We start from the raw sequence: 20,865 nt of genomic DNA, 5'->3' as shown, positions 1-20,865 counted from the left end.
GTGACACAAGTTGGGGCTTGATCAACACCAGCTGGGTCACCTGGTTGAAGGTGTCTGATGTTGAAAGACCCGAAACACCCTATGACCCCAGGAACATCTCTGAAGACGCATCCCAGGGCATCTAGAAGATTCATCTTAGAAACTGAAGTGTCTGTGTCTCCTTTGCTATGCCATTTCGATGATGATGATGATAATATAATAACTATTATTATTATTGTTGTTATTCTTACTGTTGGATTACCACACCTTCCAGCCTCCCTGATTTTTATCATGGGTTGACGTCCAAGTTCTATGACTTCTATAAAATGCATGCAGAATGTGGACCCAAAATCAAATCTTGAATAGCACCTAAAAAACAGCTTGTTGCACCCCTGTTGCCCCTACAGAGTAAAAGTGAAAAGGAATAAATTGCCTCAACATTTTAAAAACATTTGTTTAAAAAAAAAAACAAAACAAACGCTAATGTAATAAACATAATAATATCAAATGTAATCTATAAATATAAAGATTAGCTCCAGTTTCCTCCCACAGTCCAAAGACGTGCAGGTTAGGTGTATTGGCGGTCCTAAATTGTCCCTAGTGTGTGATTGGTGTGTGTGTGTTTGTGCCCTGTGGTGGGCTGGCGCCCTGCCCGGGATTTGTTCCTGCCTTGCGCCCTGTGCTGGCTGGGATTGGCAGACCCCCATGACCCAGTGTTTAGGATATAGCGGGTTGGATAATGGATGGATGGATGGATAGTACAGCAGGAGTAACTGAGCATAGTCAGACATGGCGGTGTTCTGCTCTGACAATGATGTCACTGAGATGCAACTTTGCTTGTTGTCTCACCTTTCCTTGCTCTCTTTTGTGGTGATATTTACAGAAGTGGAGAGTTCTCTGGGCAAGACGAACAGTGGAGTTGTCTATGCTCTTTGGAACAATGAAAGCCAGAATCTTGATGAGCTATCATTTCGGGATGGAGACATGGTAACAATTTTACAGAGAGACGATGATGATGGCTGGTGGATGGCTTCACTCTGTGGCCGTGAAGGGCTTGTTCCCAAGAACTACTTTGGGGTAGGTATTATTTGATATTCTCCACTGGATCACTGTAGGTGTGGCCATTAGACTTCTTGGTTATCAGTTATGCGTTTAGGGTTGACATCTCAGCAACGATGTGTCTAACAAATCACCAGGAACAAGTAGTATTTATCCCAGGGTGCTTAAGGAGGTTAGTGAATACAGACGTAAAACATTAACACATATTTTAGGAAGTCTCTGTGCTCTGGGGAAATTCACAAGAACTGGAAAAAGCAAAAGTCCAATATATAAAAACTGTGATTGGACAAAACCAGGTAACTGTAGGCCAGTAAGCTTAGCTAGCATTCTTCACAGGTAGATTAGCGAAAGGAGAAGATGGAACAGCATATGGTAAGAACAGTCAGCATGGCTTCATATAGGCGACACTATGTTTTATTACTATGCTGGAATTCTATAATGTTCAAAGTAGTAACTCTCTGGGGTCAGTGATGGGGCTGCTGCTATTTTATATCCACATCAATACATCATAAGCGTCTGTCCGTGTATCCATTCAGTTGCTGTGTCTCTGCCATTCCAAAAAATGGCGTGTCACAAATATTTTTAGTGATAAAGTGCACTGCATCTCTTATTCCAGCAGATGGTGTATCACAAACATTAACAATTATTTAGCGAATACTATACCAAAAGGCTTATAACAGAGACATACAGTTGTGCTTGAAAGTTTGTGAACCCCTTAGAATTTTCTATATTTCTGCATAAATATGACCTAAAACATCATCAGATTTTCACTCAAGTCCTAAAAGTAGATAAAGAGAAACCAGTTAAACAAATGAGACAAAAATATTATACTTGGTCATTTATTTATTAAGGAAAATGATCGAATATTACATATTTGTGAGTGGCAAAAGTATGTGAACCTTTGCTTTCAGTATCTGGTGTGACCTCCCAATAACTGCAACTAAACGTTTCTGGTAACTTCTGATCATTCCTGCACACGGCTTGGAGGAATTTTAGCCCATTCCTCCGTACAGAACAGCTTCAACTCTGGGATGTTGGTGGGTTTCCTCACATGAACTGCTCGCTTCAGGTCCTTCCACAACATTTCGATTGGATTAAGGTCAGGACTTTGACTTGGCCATTCCAAAACATTCACTTTATTCTTCTTTAACCATTCTTTGGTAGAATGACTTGTGTGCTTAGGGTCGTTGTCTTGCTGCATGACCCACCTTCTCTTGAGATTCAGTTCATGGACAGATGTCCTGACATTTTCCTTTAGAATTCTCTGATATAATTCAGAATTCATTGTTCCATCAATGAAGGCAAGCCGTCCTGGCCCAGATGCAGCAAAACAGGCCCAAACCATGATACTACCACCACCATGTTTCACAGATGGGATAAGGTTCTTATGCTGGAATGCAGTGTTTTCCTTTCTCCAAACATAACACTTTTCATTTAAACCAAAAGTTCTATTTTGGTCTCATCCGTCCACAAAACATTCTTCCAATAGCCTTCTGGTTTGTCCACGTGATCTTTAGCAAACTGCAGACGAGCAGCAATGTTTTTTTTGGAGAGCAGTGGCTTTCTCCTTGCAACCCTGCCATGCACACCATTGTTGTTCAGTGTTCTCCTGATGGTGGACTCATGAACATGAACATCAGCCAATGTGAGAGAGGCCTTCAGTTGCTTAGAAGTTACCCTGGGGTCCTTTGTTACCTTGCCGACTATTACACGTGTGCCTTGCTCTTGGAGTGATCTTTGTTGGTCGACCACTCCTGGGGAGGGTAACAATGGTCTTGAATTTCCTCCATTTGTACACAATCTGTCTGACTGTGGATTGGTGGAGTCCAAACTCTTTAGAGATGGTTTGTAACCTTTTCCATCCTGATGAGCATCAACAACTTCTTTTTTGAGGTCCTCGGAGATCTCCTTTGTTCGTGCCATGATACACTTCCACAAACATGTGTTGTGAAGAGCAGACTTTGATAGATCCTGTTCTTTAAATAACACAGGGTGCCCACTCACACCTGATTGGCATCCCATTGATTGAAAACACCAGACACCTGACACCTCACCTTCAAACTAACTGCTAATCTGTGAGGTTCACATACTTTTGCCACTCACAAATATGTAATATTCGATCATTCTCCTCAATAAATAAATGACCAAGTATAATATTTTTGTCTCATTTGTTTAACTGGTTTCTCTTTATCTACTTTTAGGACTTGAGTGAAAATCTGATGATGTTTTAGGTCATATTTATGTAGAAATATAGAAAATTCTAAGGGGTTCAAAAACTTTCAAGCACCACTGTATGCATAACCTGATGTACTGCAAGTGTTAACACGTAGATATCTTTGATAACTTAGAAAACTTAAATTTCACTGCATCGTAGATGGGTAGAACATGCAGTATATAATAAAATGATTAAGTCTGTAGATGATACAAAACGAGATGTAATGGTCAATAATCTAGAATGAATCAAAATTTTACAGGGAAGCATGGAGAGCATATACAGTAGGCTTGGGTAGATGCGTGGCAGATTAAATTTAATGTAAGTAAATGTAAAGGATAATGGATGGATAAATGTAAAGCATTGCATACATGTTGGAAGTAGAACTGTTAGGTTTGAATACACAAAGGGAGGTCTGAAACCTGAAAGTACCAATAATGAGAAGGACTTGCCTCTATCTACATCACAACAATGGGTAGAAGCCATTAAGAAAGCTACTGTACTTACTGTCTGATACTCATCTACAGTTTTATTTGGTTTCATAATACATTCCAGGTTTAGCCTTTTGATAGACGTCTGTTTTCAAGGTTCACGTGTAAGGCTGTTATAAGAATGAGCGTATTACCTGTAGCTGCTGGTGAGTAAGGCAGGATCAAGCACGGGTCAAAGGCGTGCCGAGAGAAATCTCTCAGTCCAAAGGTTTGTTTTTAAAAATTTAGGGAAATTCAAAGCAAACAGTCCACACAAGAATAACGAAAAAAAGGTTATTACACACATAGAATAAAAGGCAAAAAAATTGGAAAAAATGTGTTTTCTCTAAACTTAGCTCTTCTGGTAAAACTTCAGTTGTTTCTATACTTAAAGATGCTTTACTTCACCTTCAGTGCGCTCTAAACGTACAGCACTGCACGTTCGATACAGTGTGTTAACTGTCATGTGATAGGGCACATTAAGGCCCATTTAAAACCGTGTGCCCTCCATGCATTACACACAGCAAGGCAGGTCTCTAACTGAGGCTAATCTGTAGTCAGAGAGACAAAAAATAGTTTGAATAAAGCAATTCAGTTCAACTTGTGGCCTCTAGGGGGCACTTCAGCCGCCCCCAACCCAACACAGACAGATGCGTAAGAAACACAACTCAAAGCACACAGGACTTTTTATTTTTATTTTTCTCATGGGAAACGCCTTCTCCTGTTTCCCACAAGCCAAACAGAGTCCCCAAGCACAGTACAGCACACACACAATTCTTTTCTTCATCTTCTTCTATCTCTTGTTTCTCTTGGCCTGCGCCACCACCACCTACTCAAAGCATCAGGATGCACCAACATTGATGGACTGAAAGCCAGAAGTCTACGTGACCATCATCATCAGGTCCTTCCATGAAAACCCTAAATACAAAGAGGACTGTTTGACTTATGTTAGGTAGATTGCCCAGAGGGGACTGGGCGGTCTCTTGGTCTGGAACCCCTACAGATTTTATTTTTTTCTCCAGCCTTTGGAGTTTTTTTTTTTTTTCTGTCCACCCTGGCCATCGGACCTTACTCTTATTCTATGTTAATTAATGTTGACTTATGTTTATTTTTCTATTCATTTTGTAAAGCACTTTGAGCTACATTTTTTTGTATGAATATGTGCTATATAAATAAATGTTGATTGATTGTCTCCTCCACTCCTCCCGGCAAGCTTCATCTCCCTCCTCCTGACTCTGGCTCCCCAAGCATTGTCAGCTGGCCCCTTTTATAAGGTGCTCCTGGTGCTCGTTGATGTAATTCCGCTAACGGGTGTGGCGGAAGTGCTGCCGAGAAAGGCTTAGCAGCAGCTGCAGTACCCCCTTGCGGCCCCCATGCATCCCACCAGAGCTATATCCAACTCCAGTTCCCATGGAACCCAGCGGGAGTCCGAGGCACTGCTGCAACCCAGGGGTGCTGCCTCCTAGTGCTCCGGGGGAGGTAATGTTCTGGCTCCCCTGGTCCTTCCAGTGTGGAGGCGTCCCAGCCAGGCAAGTCCCCGGCCATCCACCACAGGGCAAACATTTAATATGACTTAAAAAAATAGCAAATGGCTCTTGCATTACCTATAGCCTTATTTAACTGTAGACGAACATTAAAGTAGAACAGCATCATGGTGCTGCAGTCCAGTGTCCTGAGTTTGAATCCAGTGCACAGTTGCATGCTTTGTGGAATCCGCACATTCTTCTCTGTGTCTGCACGTATTTTCCTCTCCAACATCTTAAAGTGGTGCCTTGCATCCAGTGCTTCAGTGACAGTCCCATGACCCTGTTGTGGATTGAGCAGCTTCAGATGATGTTCTTTTACTGTTGTTTTCCTCCCACACCAAGTACAAGTGTGTTGGATTGATTGGAAACTATAAAGTGACTCCTGTGAGTGTCAGTGTGACTATAGTTGTGTTCGTAAGGTGGCCCTGAAATGCACTGGTGCCCTGTTAGGGGTTTGTTCCTACCTTAAATCCCCTACCATATCATAGGTTGAGCGGGCCTTGCTAGATTGATTATTTGTGGGTTGGCCTACTCACATGGAGTCTCCCAGAAAGACCCCACATATGCACATCTTCTTATGTAATATGCTACTGTGGCTGTCCGTTTAAACGTCAGTCCAGGATTTTAAATCGCCTATTGACCTGGCATTTGGTAGACATATACTACGTCACATCTACTATACACTTTCAGGGTGATGATCGACCTCCAAGGTTATTCCTCTTTTTATTTTATTTTATTGTAGAATCAACTCTCGGCAGCGGGTAGCAGGGTGGCCATGTGGCTCATGCGTATGGGTGCCGTTCTCATCTCTACCACCTTCCCCGTCACTTCCCCTACCTCTTAAATCATTCTTGAGGGAGATTGAAGACTTAAGTGCTGGCTTAAGTGAAAAATTAAAGAAAACGTACTAAGTAATTGCAACACAAACACTGACTTAATCAGTTTTAACACGAAAAGATGCTGACGGAAGAAGAGAAGAAGCGGGCCGCTAGGGTGGAGAAAACGAGACCTGCTCAGGAAACAGCAAGCGCATCAACCTCTGAGCAAACGAATGATAAACGTACAGAGAAAACGGAAGCAAACTAGGAATTCACCATTTCTTTTTTGTGTACGTATCCAGAGGGGCCCCAAAGAAGGAAAAGTCATCTTTCCTGCGTCTAACAGATGCATTCCTATAGAAGGAAGTTGTCTTATGTCAGCTTACTGCAGCTTGGCTTATGACAGACACCTGGAGGAATAACCTACTGTTATAGCAAAACAACTTTTGACACTTAATAGCTTGCAAGCAGTTAACTTTTCTTTCACATTATTTTACTTTTGCTTTCCTCCCAAACCAAGTTCATGTGTGTTAGGTTGACTGGAAACTATAAAGTGGCTCCTGTGCCATGCAGAAGGTAAGAGGGCTACCTGGGGGCAATTCCAGGCAAATACAGTCTAAGCTAGTCAAGGATTAATGATTAACGGTGTTACATTCTAAAGCCACACTTTTAGGACAGAAGGATCTGATGTTTCCTCTCTTGCTAACTTAATGTTCTCCTACACAGCTATTCCCACGTGTTCGGCCCAAGACGCTGGTCTGAAGTTGTACCTGCATGAGGAGAGACACCTGGACTGCATGAACTACTACACAAGTTGACAACTGCTTTGGGGAATCAAACTCTGGTACTGTGTTAGCAGCCAGTGATTGGTTAAGAGCTCATCACTGCAAGTCGTTTGAGTACCAGTGAGGTCCACGTCTTCTTTTTCTCCCAGCAAAACCAGCTCTTTCCCGCTGAGGAGATTTCATATTTTCTCTCAACAAACTGTGTTAAGAGAAAGCATCATTCTTTGTGTGACTTTATTGCAGGCTTGGCTTTAGGATTATAATTGCACTTTGTTTGCATGTATTTAAGCTTTTAAGTTTAAGTCGTCATCATGCCAAAGTTAATCCACTGGGGAAGAATCCAAGATAAAGATAAACTCCTTGAAAAAGTGAACTGTGAACAGTCTTCAAAATATGAGCAACTGGCAGTAAAGAACACGGAATTGATCTTCGCTAGCTGTTCATACGTGCAGAAGAAGACACCAAAGCCTTTTACTTCTTTGTGTGTTTTTACACACACACACACACACATATATATATATATATATATATATATATATATGTTTATATATGTGTATATATATATATATATATATATACACACATATATGTATATATATATACATATATGTATACATATACACACACACATATATATGTATGTGTGTGTGTATGTATATATATATATATATATATATATATATATATATATATATATATACATATATGCGTTACAAAATGTGATTGCTTTCCTGATAAGTACACCATGAATATGCTCACCCCTCACAGAGGTTGCTGAATTCTTCAGACTGAGAGAAGGGGTACAAGTGATAGTTCTGAGAAGAAGGGAGATGAGGGGCAATGACATTTATTAAGGGGGAAAAAGGATGAAGGAGGTACATTATATAATTGGTAAATAATTGTGCAGAAAAAAAAAATAAAAATATGGATGTTCTGGATCATCTGTTGCATACATCAAAAAGTTGTAGGGGGCCGAAGGATGGAGGTGGTGGAATTGCAGATGCAGCAAAAGTGTGTTGTTAGACAGTATATGCCCTCATATAGGCACATCGACGTTATACTTATTCATTTGTCTTTTGTTTTTTTATTTTGGTTTTTTTTTTCATTTTTCTACTGCTACCTAAGTTGAAGGGGCATCATTTAACTGCTCATTTTGGTTCTTCATGGGATATTTAACTATATTTTTGAATAAAGACAAGTGTCATTTGCAATGGAAGATGGTGTGCAATGAAAACTAATAAAGTAAATTGAAAATCTGATTTCGTGAAAATCTTGCAGAAAATCTGAGAATCATTTCCCGCGTGCCTGTTGTGAACTTTTTACGTTTTGCTAACTGAGGTGTGTTTTTCCCTGAAACACTTTGGTACTCTGCGGAGTAGTAAACTGTTCAAACCTTATTAAAGAGCCGGTTTTGTGGTTGATCGGTCAGTGTCATTTTTATACTAGAGTACATACCCCAGATTAATTCTTATACGCCACCTTTGTTTTCTATGTAGAATTTTTGTTTATAGTGGACACCATCTGTCAGGATTAGTTTGAATTGTTTGAAATAGTTTCATTTTTTTTGTAGAATTTGTATTTACCTCTGGGCCCCACAGCATGTGGAAGTCTTTTATAGAAGCTCTCTCCTTTGTGTTTCTGTTTTTTTTTTTTTTACTTCTGTCAATGTTAATAATTATTATTAAAATGAGCTAGATTTTGCTAGACTTTCATTTTAAAATTGAAAATATGCAGCTGTCATTGCAGACCCGCTCTTTGGCCCATCATGACTGCCTTTCAGAGGAGCTGCAAAACTTGAGAGAAGTCACAGGGTGAGTGTGGAGGAACTGAAGGCTACCTTACATCTACAGCATCTGGGAACGTAAAGTGCGATATATTAAATGGTGCTGTACTCAGCTGTACTTACTACCACCACCTAAGGACCTCCATTACATCTTGTTAGAGAAGCAGCTCATCTGAGAATGGAAAGTTCAAAGATCTGAAGTGAACATAAACGTGAGGAAGAAACAGAGCTGACACCTCCATTAAGACGAATTAGGCATTCGCCAAGGGCACAGGTCATGAGGAGGGGTGACCCAAATAGTCAGTTGGCGCACTAATGAGCTTGGCCTAGGGCTCAAAATAACCTATGACCGGCAATGGGTAGAAAGGATTCAATTTCCACAGAACGAGGAATGTTTTGATCACATTTTAAGTTGAAAGAACTGTGACGTCTCATGGCAGGTAACGGCAACTTCAGGTACTGTGACATATTGGGAACTGCGGAGAACCGGAGTAAACTTTTTATTTCAGATGCTCTTTTAATGCTGGATGGGTTACATCTGATACGATCTGACAGAGTGGAAAAGGCAGGAGAGGGTCTGTAGATTTGTGCGAATGAGAGCTATTAAAAAAGTCAGCACAATATAATTGAACTTAAATTGGATGGCTGGATCCTAATACAGAAGTTTAATAACAACTTTAATTTCTGGAACACATTTTCAGTTGTAAGGTGTAGCTCAAAGTACTTTACAAGTACACTGAAAAAAAGTAGAACCTCCATTCAACTGAAAATAACGTAATGATTCACACTTAATATTTTCAATCTGAACCAATATAATTCTTTTTATCTTATTGGACCCATAATTTTTACGTTGAGGCAAATCATTTATAGTGATTGGGTGCAACTCACTTGTTTTATACTGAAGTAAATCAATTTTTTAAGTTGTTACAATTTAAAATGGTTTATTTTTCATAACCTGTTTTTATGCTATTAGAAATATTATGACCATAACGCATTTCAATGCTGTACGTTTTACATTTATTTAAAAATCTAGTGTAAATACACAAGCATTTTTCAGTGTAAATCTTAAATATACAACAAAAAATTATTAAACGTTTCTACAGCTTTCTTGAAAGTATGTTTTATTACGAGTCCTTATACATAAAATTTACAGTTGAGAAGCAGGGTTACTTACTAGGAATCCTCCGTTATGAAAGTCTCCTGACCAGACATGTATCGCCACGTCCACTCCACTCAGGAAAGTGTTCTTCTTTTTTGGCAGTTGGAAAGCCAGCACGCTGGAAAGTTCGACCGGAAGAAATTACAAACGGCCCCTCAAACACAGCACACGGACACCCTAAAATATTAGGTTAACTGAAATAGGATTTTTATGTTTATTCCCTCCACCATAACTTACTTTGGTACAAACAACTTTTTTTTCTTTGATTGAGATCTGAAACCAAATATTTCGAGCTACAATACTAAATGACTAATTTTAAGTTGCTTGAAAGAGAAAATTTATGTTGAATGAACAACATCAATGTTATACTTTTTTCAGTGTAGTTAAAGAAAAAATAAGTTATAGAAGAATTTTTGAATACACAATGGCCGGTCAGAAAATCGAGAGTACATCCTTATGAGAAGGATTTAGGAGTCATAGTGGACTCTAAGCTATCAACTTCCCGACAGAGTTCAGAAGCCATTAAGAAGGCTCACAGAATGTCAGGTTATATAGCGCCTTGATGTGTGGAGTACAAGTCACAGGAGGTTCTGCTCAACCTTTATAACACACTGGTGAGGCCTCATCTGGAGTACTGGGTGCAGTTCTGGTCTCCAGGCTACAAAAAGGACATAGCAGCACTAGAAAAGGTCCAGAGAAGAGCGACTAGGCTGATTCAGGGCTACAGGGGATGAGTTATGAGGAAAGATTAAAAGAGCTGAGCCTTTACAGTTTAAGGAAAAGAAGATTAAGAGGAGACCTGATTGAAGTGTTTAAAATTATGAAGGGAATAAGTACAGTGGATTGAGACGGTGACTTTAAAAAGATTTCATCAAGAACACGGGGACACAGTTGGAAACTTGTGAAGGGGAAATTTCGCACAAACATTATGAAGTTTTTCTTTACACAAAGAACGATAGACACTTGGAATAAGAGACCAAGTAGTGTGGTAGACAGTAAGACGTTAGGGACTTTCAAAACTCGACTTGATGTTTTCTTGGAGGAAATAAGTGGATAGGACTGGCGAGCTTTGTGGGGCTGAATGGCCTGTTCTCGTCTAGAGTGTTCTAATGTTCTAAAGAATTCCTAGTTTGTAATTCTTTGGGGGTTAAAATGGTTTAAACTGTTGTCCAATTGGATGACATAAGCTATGGTCAGATGACTAGAGGGGAGAGAAAAGCAAAACCGCAAAGATGTTGAAGGAAAATAATCAGGATTTAAATGTTGTAAAGTCATTCAGTGTTTTCTACATAGGATGAAAGTCCAAGATGTTTTGATGGGACAATCTGATGACACCGGATGGAACAATGTGGAAGATTGTGCCAATGTGCTTTTGATTCGGCATCTGTCTTTCTGGATGAACAGTGACATGGCCTCTAGTAGCTGCCCCTCTCAGCCCAGGACCTTTATAAGAAAAGACTTGACCGGATATCAACTGTCATTGTGGACCCAGTTTGCAGCAAGACACTACAGTTGTGGCCAAAAATTTGTTGCTCTTCCTTTAGTTGTAGGTGTCGGCAAATTGCTGTACTCGTCAATCTTTGTGTAAACTCCTGATGTCTTTTGTATACAGGATAAACAAAAGAGGAGATAAACAGCAACCTTGTGGAGTGCAAACAAATGTACAGTCGTGGCCTAAATTTTGGGGAATGACACAGGTATTGGTTTTCACAAAGTTTGCTGTTTCATTGTTTTTAGATCTTCTTATCAGATGTTTCTCTGGTATACTGAAGTAGAACTACAATCATTTCATAAGTTTCAAAGGCTTTTATTGACAATGACATGAAGTTTAGTCAATATTTGCATTGTTGGCCCTTCTTTCTTTTTCAGTTTGCCCTGGCATGCTGTCAATCACCTTCTGGGCCCAATCCTGACTGATGGCAGATGGCCATTCCCACATAATCAATGCCTGGAGTTTGTCAGAATTGGTGGGATTTTGTTTGTCCACCCGCATCTTGAGGATTGACCACAAGTTCTCAGTGGGATGAAGGTCTGGGCAGTTTCCTGGCCATGGACCCCAAACTTCAACAAGCCACTTAGTTATCACTTTATCCTTATGGCTCGGTGCTCCATCATGCTGGATTGTTCTTTGTTGGTCACCAAGCTGTTCTTGGATGGTTGGGAGAAGTTGCTCTCGGTGGATGTTTTGATCCCATTCTTTATTCATCCATCCATTATCCAACCCATCATATCCTAACTACAGGGTCACAGGGGTATGCTGGAGCCAATCCCAGCCAACACAGGGCACAAGGCAGGAAACAAACCCCAGGCAGGGCGCCAGCCCACTGCAGGGCACACACACACACACAACCACACACCAAGGACAATTTAGAATCGCCAATCCACCTAACCTGCATGTCTTTGGACTGTGGGATGAAACCCACGCAGACACGGGGAGAACATGCAAACTCTACGCAGGGAGGACATGGGAAGCGAACCCTGGTCTCCTAACTGCGAGGCAGCAGCTACCCACTGCGCCACCGTGCCACCCATCTTCATAATTCATTGAATTCATTTAGGAATTTCTATGATGCTATTTAGCATTAATTAATTAGTTAATGGCAAATCTTTTTGGGATACTTTCAGAACAGTTTGTTTATATCTCTGAAAAATCTTTTTGTAATGACAAATATTGATGAAGCAGATGCCAGGTTTTGCTTTCTGGAGGAAAAGCTGTTGGATTTATGATATGCAAAGAAATTGGTCTGTTTTCCCCCTTTCTTTGTATTTCTCGTCAGCAAATGGCATTGATGTTAACTCTAATTTTAGAGGTTTTATGGCCACATATTGTTACATTGGATGAGCTTTCATCTTCGACTTGTTTCAGGTTTTCAGGGTATATGAGGATAAGCTTTCAGATACAAAAGGAAAGATAAGTATTTCTTTCTTCTGGAATGCATTTCTCCTATTCTTTATTTCTCTGTTTTGATCATTTTATTCTTATTTTTTACTGACTATGATTTTGTCGATTTTTCTACTGGTGTGTTATTGTGACATTTCCCTCTCCCTACCCTTTACCTAGGGGTAAGTGTACTCATCAGGTTCGTTACCGGGTTGGACTATTGTCACACCTTAAGGCCACGACGCGACGCGATGCGACACGACACGACACATGCTCCTGCAGATGTTACTGCTACACAAACGTTCTACTGTTCATACTCACATGCGTATTTTACACAAATCTGGAAGATTCCACCAGGTGGCAGTGCAAGATATCATCACAGTGATCACAGGTTTGGCTTTGTTGTTGTTTGTGTTGTGAATTGCCTGAAACATCCATTAAATTCCAAGGACACATTGCCACAATATCTCTGAAAAGTATGTTTAATGATTAAATCCATCAATCCAGGGATGCACCCATTCCAGTAAGCATTGGGCTCAAGGCAAAAACAATCCATGGACGGGACATCAGCTCATCCCATGGTGAACACAAGCGCACACACACACATACTGGCATCATTTTAGCATCAGCAAATCCTCAAATCTGCATGTCTCTGGAAATAAACCGAAACACACTATGGAAACCCACCAGGAAAACATGCAAACTCCAGGCAGGGAACACAAGGAACATGACTCCCTACTGCGATGGAACAGCACTACCACTCTGCCGTTGTGTGTAATTATTAACAGTGTTCATTATTTAAATGAATTGAACGATTTGTCTGTAAAATGTAACATACATAGTTTAATGCATTTCATAATGAAAGTGATATCAAGGATTCTAAGTGTGCAGAAAGCTGGAATATCATACTGTGATAGACAGCCAGGAACCCTGCCCCACCGGGATGCCTGGAGGACTAGGAGAGCAGCACTTCTCTTCCCTGGGCACCTGGATGGTCCTTGATCTCTGGGGGACGGCACTTCCGGTACACCAGGAAGTGCTGACAGACCAGGGATGGTGTACGTCTGCAGTGCTTCCGGGTGCAACAGCAACAATTCCACCACACTGGGGAGTACTGCCAGAAGTTCATCATCAGGCACCTGGAGCACATCCAGGGCATTATAAAAGGGGCCACCTCACTCCATTCGAGGAGCCGGAGTCGGATGGAAGAGGTCGGAGCTTGCGAGAGAGGAGTGGAAGCAGCCCGAAGGACCAAGGACTAAGAGCAAACTGTAAATAGTTATTGTAAATAGTGGAATAAACGTGTGTGTGTTTGGACATTCCAGTGTCGTGTCTGTCTCTGGCCGGGCTAGCTCTTACAATACATTTAATGTATTCTGTGTGGCGATTGCTGCTTACCGCTGCTGTCAGTTCAGGATGAAGCCCCAGAAGTAGGTAGCGACATTTCCACTTTAATCACAAAATACTCCTTTTCACTGTGTCCCTAATTTTCTTTTTCTCTGTGGCTCAAATACGCTGCCATACATTTTGATGCTGTTGTGAAGGTGCAAAAAAGAAATGGCACAAAAGATGGCATACAAGACCTTTAAAATGTACTGTGTCATTGATAGTTATAATTGAATACTAACCCTCATCTATTCTGTTTCTCTTCTCTGTACTCAAATATGGCACTTGGTGCCACGGCCCACCTGCCAAGTTGTTTTGTCTTCCTAAGGTAAAGTCATCCCTGATGGATGATCGCAGGAATCGTGGGAAAGAGGGGTCCTTTCATCGGATTAGCACTGTTTCAGCTGTGGAATGGTCAAATGGGGGAGGCAGCTTGATGAATGAGGTCTCCAGGACTCTAAACAAATCCAAATCATATTATGTGATATCATCTACTGTTAAATTCTACTCCATACATCTAAAATTTTTATTTTTATACTGTATTGAGGATTACTTGTATTTTGTTCTGTGTATTGTGTTGTATTGACCCCCTTCTTTTTGACACCCACTGCACGCCCAACCTACCTGGAAAGGGATCTCTTTTTGAACTGCCTTTCCAGAGGTTTCTTCCATTTTTTCCCTACTAGGATTTTTTTTTGGGAGTTTTTCCTTGTCTTCTTAGAGAGTCAAGGCTGGGGAGCTGTCAAGAGGCAGGGCCTGTTAAAGCCCATTGCGGCACTTCTTGTGTGATTTTGGGTTATACAAAAATAAATTGTATTGTATTATGATGGGGAATATGCAACCCTTGAATATAAAAGCACCACAAATGCCATTTTGCTTCACCACATTGAACCATTCATCAAACATCGAAGCACTCACATCGATCCTATAGGATCTGCACAACAGCTTTCTGTCACATGTAGATAGTAAACAGAGAGTCTGATGTCACGTTTCGACTTCATCACACTGCGCCCCCCTGTCTTTTTGCTGGTACTGCAATTCACGCACGTGTCCCGTTAATTTCTGAGGATGTGCTCAGGGGGCACATCAAATGAACGCTGGGAATGTGTGGCAGCCACGATGCGTGCACATACACGATTTGAGCGTGAAGTATAAACCGGCCCTAAGATTAACACATACACACAGAAACTCAACAGCGCCCTATGAATGACACACACACAGCTGGTTAACCTCTGGCACTTTTAACCACACAAATGCCTTAGGAATAACACAGCCTGTCACTCTTCTGGCACTTTAAGAGACTTACTTATTGTCGGCATTAACAACATACGATGCTCTAAAGATATCTCAGACATAAATATTACTTTACTCTCTAGGAATATATTCAAACATACAAAGGCTCAACATCCACAGCTATAGGCCATTTATCAACCAAGAATGCCTTCCTTTACGTCCTGTTCCCTACTATTTGGTGGAGCCCACATCCTCAACCTTAATAAACCTCGCAGCTCAGAGCATATGGCAAACCTCCGGCTGCACCAGGCGCTCAAACAAATCTACCTTATTACGTCAATCACTGTAGACATGACGACAAACCATAGAAAGTTAAAAAGCAGCATGTTATTTATTACATGAATAATAATACCAAATAGAACAAGAAATAACAGAAAATAAGACTGATAGTAAAGTCTGGATATATATAGTCTGTAGAAAAAGCTTACAAAAAAGTAAAGATGTCACAGGGCAGTGGCGATCTAGCACTTGAAGATGTTCATAAGATGATTTGCTGGTTGTGCTGCATACAAGTTCCTGGCACCCTCTTCTGACGTTGCTCTCGCCCTCCTCTGATGTCGTTCTGCTCTCTTTTTCTGTCGCTCTGTTCTCTTTGTTTCATCTGTCATATGTATTTTGAAATGCTACAGGAGTTTCACAACACATGATTGTTAGATATTCCGATTGGCTGCCTGTCAATATGATGAATGAATTTGCTCAAATTCTTTAATCTATTTGAGTACGACCGTTTTCTTTTTATAGCAATACAGTTTCTAATGTTTTAACAATCTCCTGTATCAAGCGGTAATTTCCAGTTCCATGGCATCTCCTTCTGTTCACAGGTTGTAAAGCAATCGGATACAGCTTGAACCATAGCATGCCTGCCTTTCCCAAGCTGTAAACCAATTTAGTCCTGGTGCCTTTCCCTTCACAGGTAGTTTACAGATATTAAACACCACAAGAACTGGCAATCCACCTGCTATCATTGTGATTAATGCCATGAAGGTGTACCCCCTTTACCTGTGGGCACACACTGGAATTCAGCCTGTGAGCTTAGCAGCCTGTTTGGCGAGTGTTCTTTAATAGTTAGGATATGAATTAAACAACACGCATATTAAGTTAAACTGACTAGCCTCTCAGGTTTTATTCTGAAACATTTACATTTATTTGCTTAGCAAAATAGTTAACCATAATTGAGTATCATTAGGCTTGGGCCTGTTTGTTCAGCAAGTGTAGTTGGACAGTAACAAAAAGCGTCTGTTATATGCAAGCACGTTTGAACAGAGACTCGCCTTAAAAAGACAGCATCCTTCCCCCACCATTTTCCACACACGCAGCACCGGTTGTATGTCACTTCTCTCTGTAGTTACCATCGCCAACGTCCGTTAGATGGCATCACGGTTCAACACAGACGCTCCTTACAAACACAACACCCCTCCCCGGCATTTTTCCCAGTACAGTTTCAGTGCTACTGTTTCTCCCTGGCTTTCCGTATTTGTGGTGCTATTTCCTCACTTTCCGACTCACAGTACGCTTTCAGTGTTGCTCTTTCTGACTGACTGCTGCTATTTGTTCGCTTTCTGACGTATTGTAAATAATGTAAATTCATCACACTGAGGTGCTTATTCCGTACGTGATACCATGTAACACATTATAATTGTCCTGCTTTTCCCTAATATACCCATGCCACCGAAAAAAAGACGTAGAAATGGAAGGTCCACTTCAGGAGCCACAAGAAAGTTTATTTCAAGGGCGTCTGAAACGCCACAGCAGACACAATCCAGAGTGGAGGAACTTACAATAAAATGTCAATCAGAAAACTGTTTCTTCTATTTCTATGTTCTTTTTCTTTCATTTGGGAAATTCACCGGTTATACATTCCCAGGCAACGCCGGGTACTCCTGCTAGTGACATATAAAATAAAAGTCAATCTTATTATGTTTCTGGTTCTTCGTATACCTTTTGAGTTGAGCCTCCACCCTTGAAATTTCTGTGCATATAACGACTGTCCATTCTCGTTGTTTCTACGACATCTGCTGATTTCTTAGTCATCCTTCAGTTCATTTTGTATATTACATGAACCTTTCTTCTGGTACTTTCTTTACTTGACCATCTCAGCATTTTTCCTAAACCAATTCATATATTTCAATGTACACACTGCAAACAAAAATGCTGTTACATCTGAATTAAATTACATTACATCTAAATTATATTACCTCTAAATTACTCTCTCATATTTGCCCGGGCTCATCCCTTGGTTACGTTATCGATGGTGGTGGGTTCAAGAGGCTCCCAGAAGGGACCAGTAGCGTGGAACTAACCAACAAAAGGAAATATTGGTTGCTATCAAGTGGAAGGCCAAGAAAGACGTTAGCCCCCTAAGCACTGCTCACAGTGCAGCTATAGTCGATGTCCTTATCAGGGGGAAAGACGGACGTCCCTAAACCTTGCACTGTGGTAGCCTACAATAACACAAGGGGTGCATCAATCATGAGGATCAGGCATTGACATGCTACCCCCTCATGTGCAGGCAACTTAAGAAATATTATAAGAAAAGTGTGCAAAGAAACAAAGCACATGCCATCAAATCCAGCTAAGGTTAAAGGGGCAAACATGGAATCTTTACAAGATAAAAAAGTTCAAAAAAGGCTCTGATGCACAAAAGAAAAGTATGTGGAGCACAGAAAGCAAAAGGAATTGCCTGTAGCAATGAAGATAATCCAATGTGATAAAGATGTGAAAAAAAATGTGAAACGTCGGTCAAAACTCCAGTAAATTACAATAAGCACGAGGCCCAGCGAGATCTCACGAATCACAGACTACTCCCTAGCACATTCAACATGAGCCCCCAGGAATTGTGGGAAACGCTTGCCTTTGTAGGGCTGAGGTCACTCCCTGGTGTTGATGGGCTGGTGGTCCTGCTATTCAGGGGACTACCCACAAAACAAGGGGCACATAACAAACGCTTAGAGAAACAAACACGGTTACAATGCAAATAATTAACAAAAGTAACATTAATGTACAAAAATGAACAAAAGGGGCATGAAACAAATATCTGAACCTTTGCCAGGCGAGGAACCCTGACTGAGACGTAACAAGGTGAGGCTGCAGTGAGTTAAAACTTAACATCTGATAAAATTCTGACTGTCGTGTCTCAGCCAAGGTTCCTCCAAGGGTCAGGTCGGGTCAGGTCACCACATTGCCACACCCACCACACAACAAAACAGCTCGGAATCCTGATTGGCAACCCCGCCCAGGCAGACACGTGGTCCAGTCCCACCCTTATGTGGGACCCCCTTGGGCTGGTCAAGCTGCTCAAGTAAACAATGAGAATCCTGCAAGCTGGGTCACTCTCAGGGAATTGCGTCACATGACTGTAGTGTCGTAACTGATGTTCCCTCACAATGCAGGTAATGTGCCTCATTCGGGACTCCATGAGCAACACAAAGTCAAACCAATGGTTCCCAAGAATTTTCTCAAGAGACACAGTACTGAAGGAGTCCAGTCTTCATCTCAGGTCGCTGCTAACAACAAGCCATGGGTTACAAGTGACATCAAGGGCCTTTTGAACCAGAAGAAAAGGGCTTTTAAAGGTGGTGATAAGCATGAGCTCAAGTGCGTGCAGAAGGAACTCGAGTCCAGCTCAGGGCGAAAGAGCAGTACAGGAGAAAGTTGGAGCAGAAGTTGCAGAACAACAGCATGAAGGAAGTGTGGGATGGGATGAAGATTATCACTGGCTGCAGCTCGAAGCGGGTGCCACCATCGAGACAGACGTGGAGAGAGCAAACCAAATGAACAACTTCTTTAATAGGTTTGATCACAGTAACCCACTCTCACCTCGGAGTACTGCATCCTCCAACCATCCTTCTGCTGATACCAGCATAGGTGAGACATCCCCACCCACAATTACAGCAGCCCAGGTGAGCAGAGAGCTGAAAAGACTTTGTGCCAGCAAAGCAGTGGGTCCAGATGGTGTATCGCCACGATTGCTGAAGGCCTGTGCGTTGGAACTGGGGAGTCCTCTACAGCGCATCTTCAACCTGAGCCTGGAACAGGGGAGAGTCCCAAGGCTTTGGAAAACATCTTGTATCACCCCTGTCCCAAAGGTATCACGTCCTAGTGAGCTGAATGACTTCCGCCTGTTGCTCTGACGTCACATCTGATGAAGACCATGGAGCGGCTGCTGCTTCACCACCTGAGGCCACAGGTCCGCCACGCCCTCGACCCTCTGCAGTTCGCATACCAGGAGAAGGTGGGAGCGGAGGATGCCATCATCTATATGCTTCATCGATCCCTCTCCCACCTGGACAGAGGCAGTGGTGCTGTAAGAATTATGTTTTGGACTTCTCTAGCGCCTTCAACACCATCCAACCTCTGCTCCTTAGGGATAAGCTGACTGAGATGGGAGTAGATTCACACCTTGTGGCATGGATTGTGGACTATCTTACAGACAGACCTCAATATGTGTCTTGGGAACTGCAGGTCTGACATTGTGTGCAGCAATACAGGGCGCGAGGGGACTGTACTTTCTCCGGTCCTGTTCAATCTATATACATCATACTTCCAATATGACTCGAGTCCTGCCACGTGCAAAAGTTCGCTGATGACACTGCTATTGTGGGCTGCATCAGGAGTGGGCAGGAGGAGGAGTACAGAAAGTTAATCAAAGACTTTGTTAAATGGTGTGACTCAAACCACTTACACCTTAACACCAGCAAGACCAAGGAGCTGGTGGTGGATTTTAGGAGGCCCAGGCCCCTCATGGACCCTGTGATCATCAGAGGTGACTGTGTGCAGAGGGTGCAGACCTTTAAATATCTGGGAGTGCAGCTGGATGACAAATTGGACTGGACTGCCAATACTGATGCTCTATGTAAGAAAGGTCAGAGCAGACTATACTTTCTGAGAAGGTTGGCATCCTTCAACATCTGCAGTAAGATGCTGCAGATGTTCTACCAGACGGTTGTGGCGAGTGCCCTCTTCTACGCGGTGGTGTGCTGGGGTGGCAGCATAAAGATGAAAGACGCCTCACGCCTGGACAAACTTGTTAAGAAGGCAGGCTCTATTGTAGGAGTAAAGTTGGACAGTTTAACATCTGTGGCAGAGCGACGGGCATTAAGCAAACTCCTGTCAATCATGAATAATCCACTGCATCCACTGAACAGGATCATCTCCAGGCAGAGGAGTAGCTTCAGTGACAGACTTTTGTCACCGTCCTGCTCCACTGACAGACTGAAGAGATCGTTCCTCCCCCACACTATGCGACTCTTCAATTCCACCGGGGAGTAAATGCTAACATTAATTTTATTTTAATTTTTTCATTTTTATTACTATTTAATTTAATATTGTTTCTTTGTATCAGTATACTGCTGCTGGATTATGTGAATTTCCCCTTGGGATTAATAAAGTATCTATCTATCTATCTATCTGAATAGCATCCATGTCTTGCAAACAGGAAGCAACCGAAGCGACCTCATGACCCCCCATACTCTCCCAATCCATCTACTGACTTCACAGGAAGAGTCATCAGAGACA

General features: G+C 41.8%; 1 protein-coding gene across 1 annotated transcript in view; it reads left to right on the top strand.

The window, feature by feature from the left end:
* ppp1r13l (protein phosphatase 1, regulatory subunit 13 like) overlaps positions 1-7,336 on the top strand; it is a 200,402-nt gene extending 193,066 nt beyond the window's left edge. The window contains exons 13-14 of the mRNA XM_039768088.1: positions 863-1,056; positions 6,791-7,336. Of these exons, the coding sequence (XP_039624022.1) occupies positions 863-1,056; positions 6,791-6,826 (230 nt within the window). The 3' untranslated portion in view covers positions 6,827-7,336. The remainder of the gene's footprint in view (positions 1-862; positions 1,057-6,790) is intronic.
* The last annotated feature ends 13,529 nt before the right edge of the window (positions 7,337-20,865 follow it).

Source organism: Polypterus senegalus, chromosome 11, assembly GCF_016835505.1.
Source record: "Polypterus senegalus isolate Bchr_013 chromosome 11, ASM1683550v1, whole genome shotgun sequence".
Classification (NCBI taxonomy): domain Eukaryota; kingdom Metazoa; phylum Chordata; class Cladistia; order Polypteriformes; family Polypteridae; genus Polypterus; species Polypterus senegalus.
This window is presented reverse-complemented; position numbering and strand designations above follow the sequence as displayed.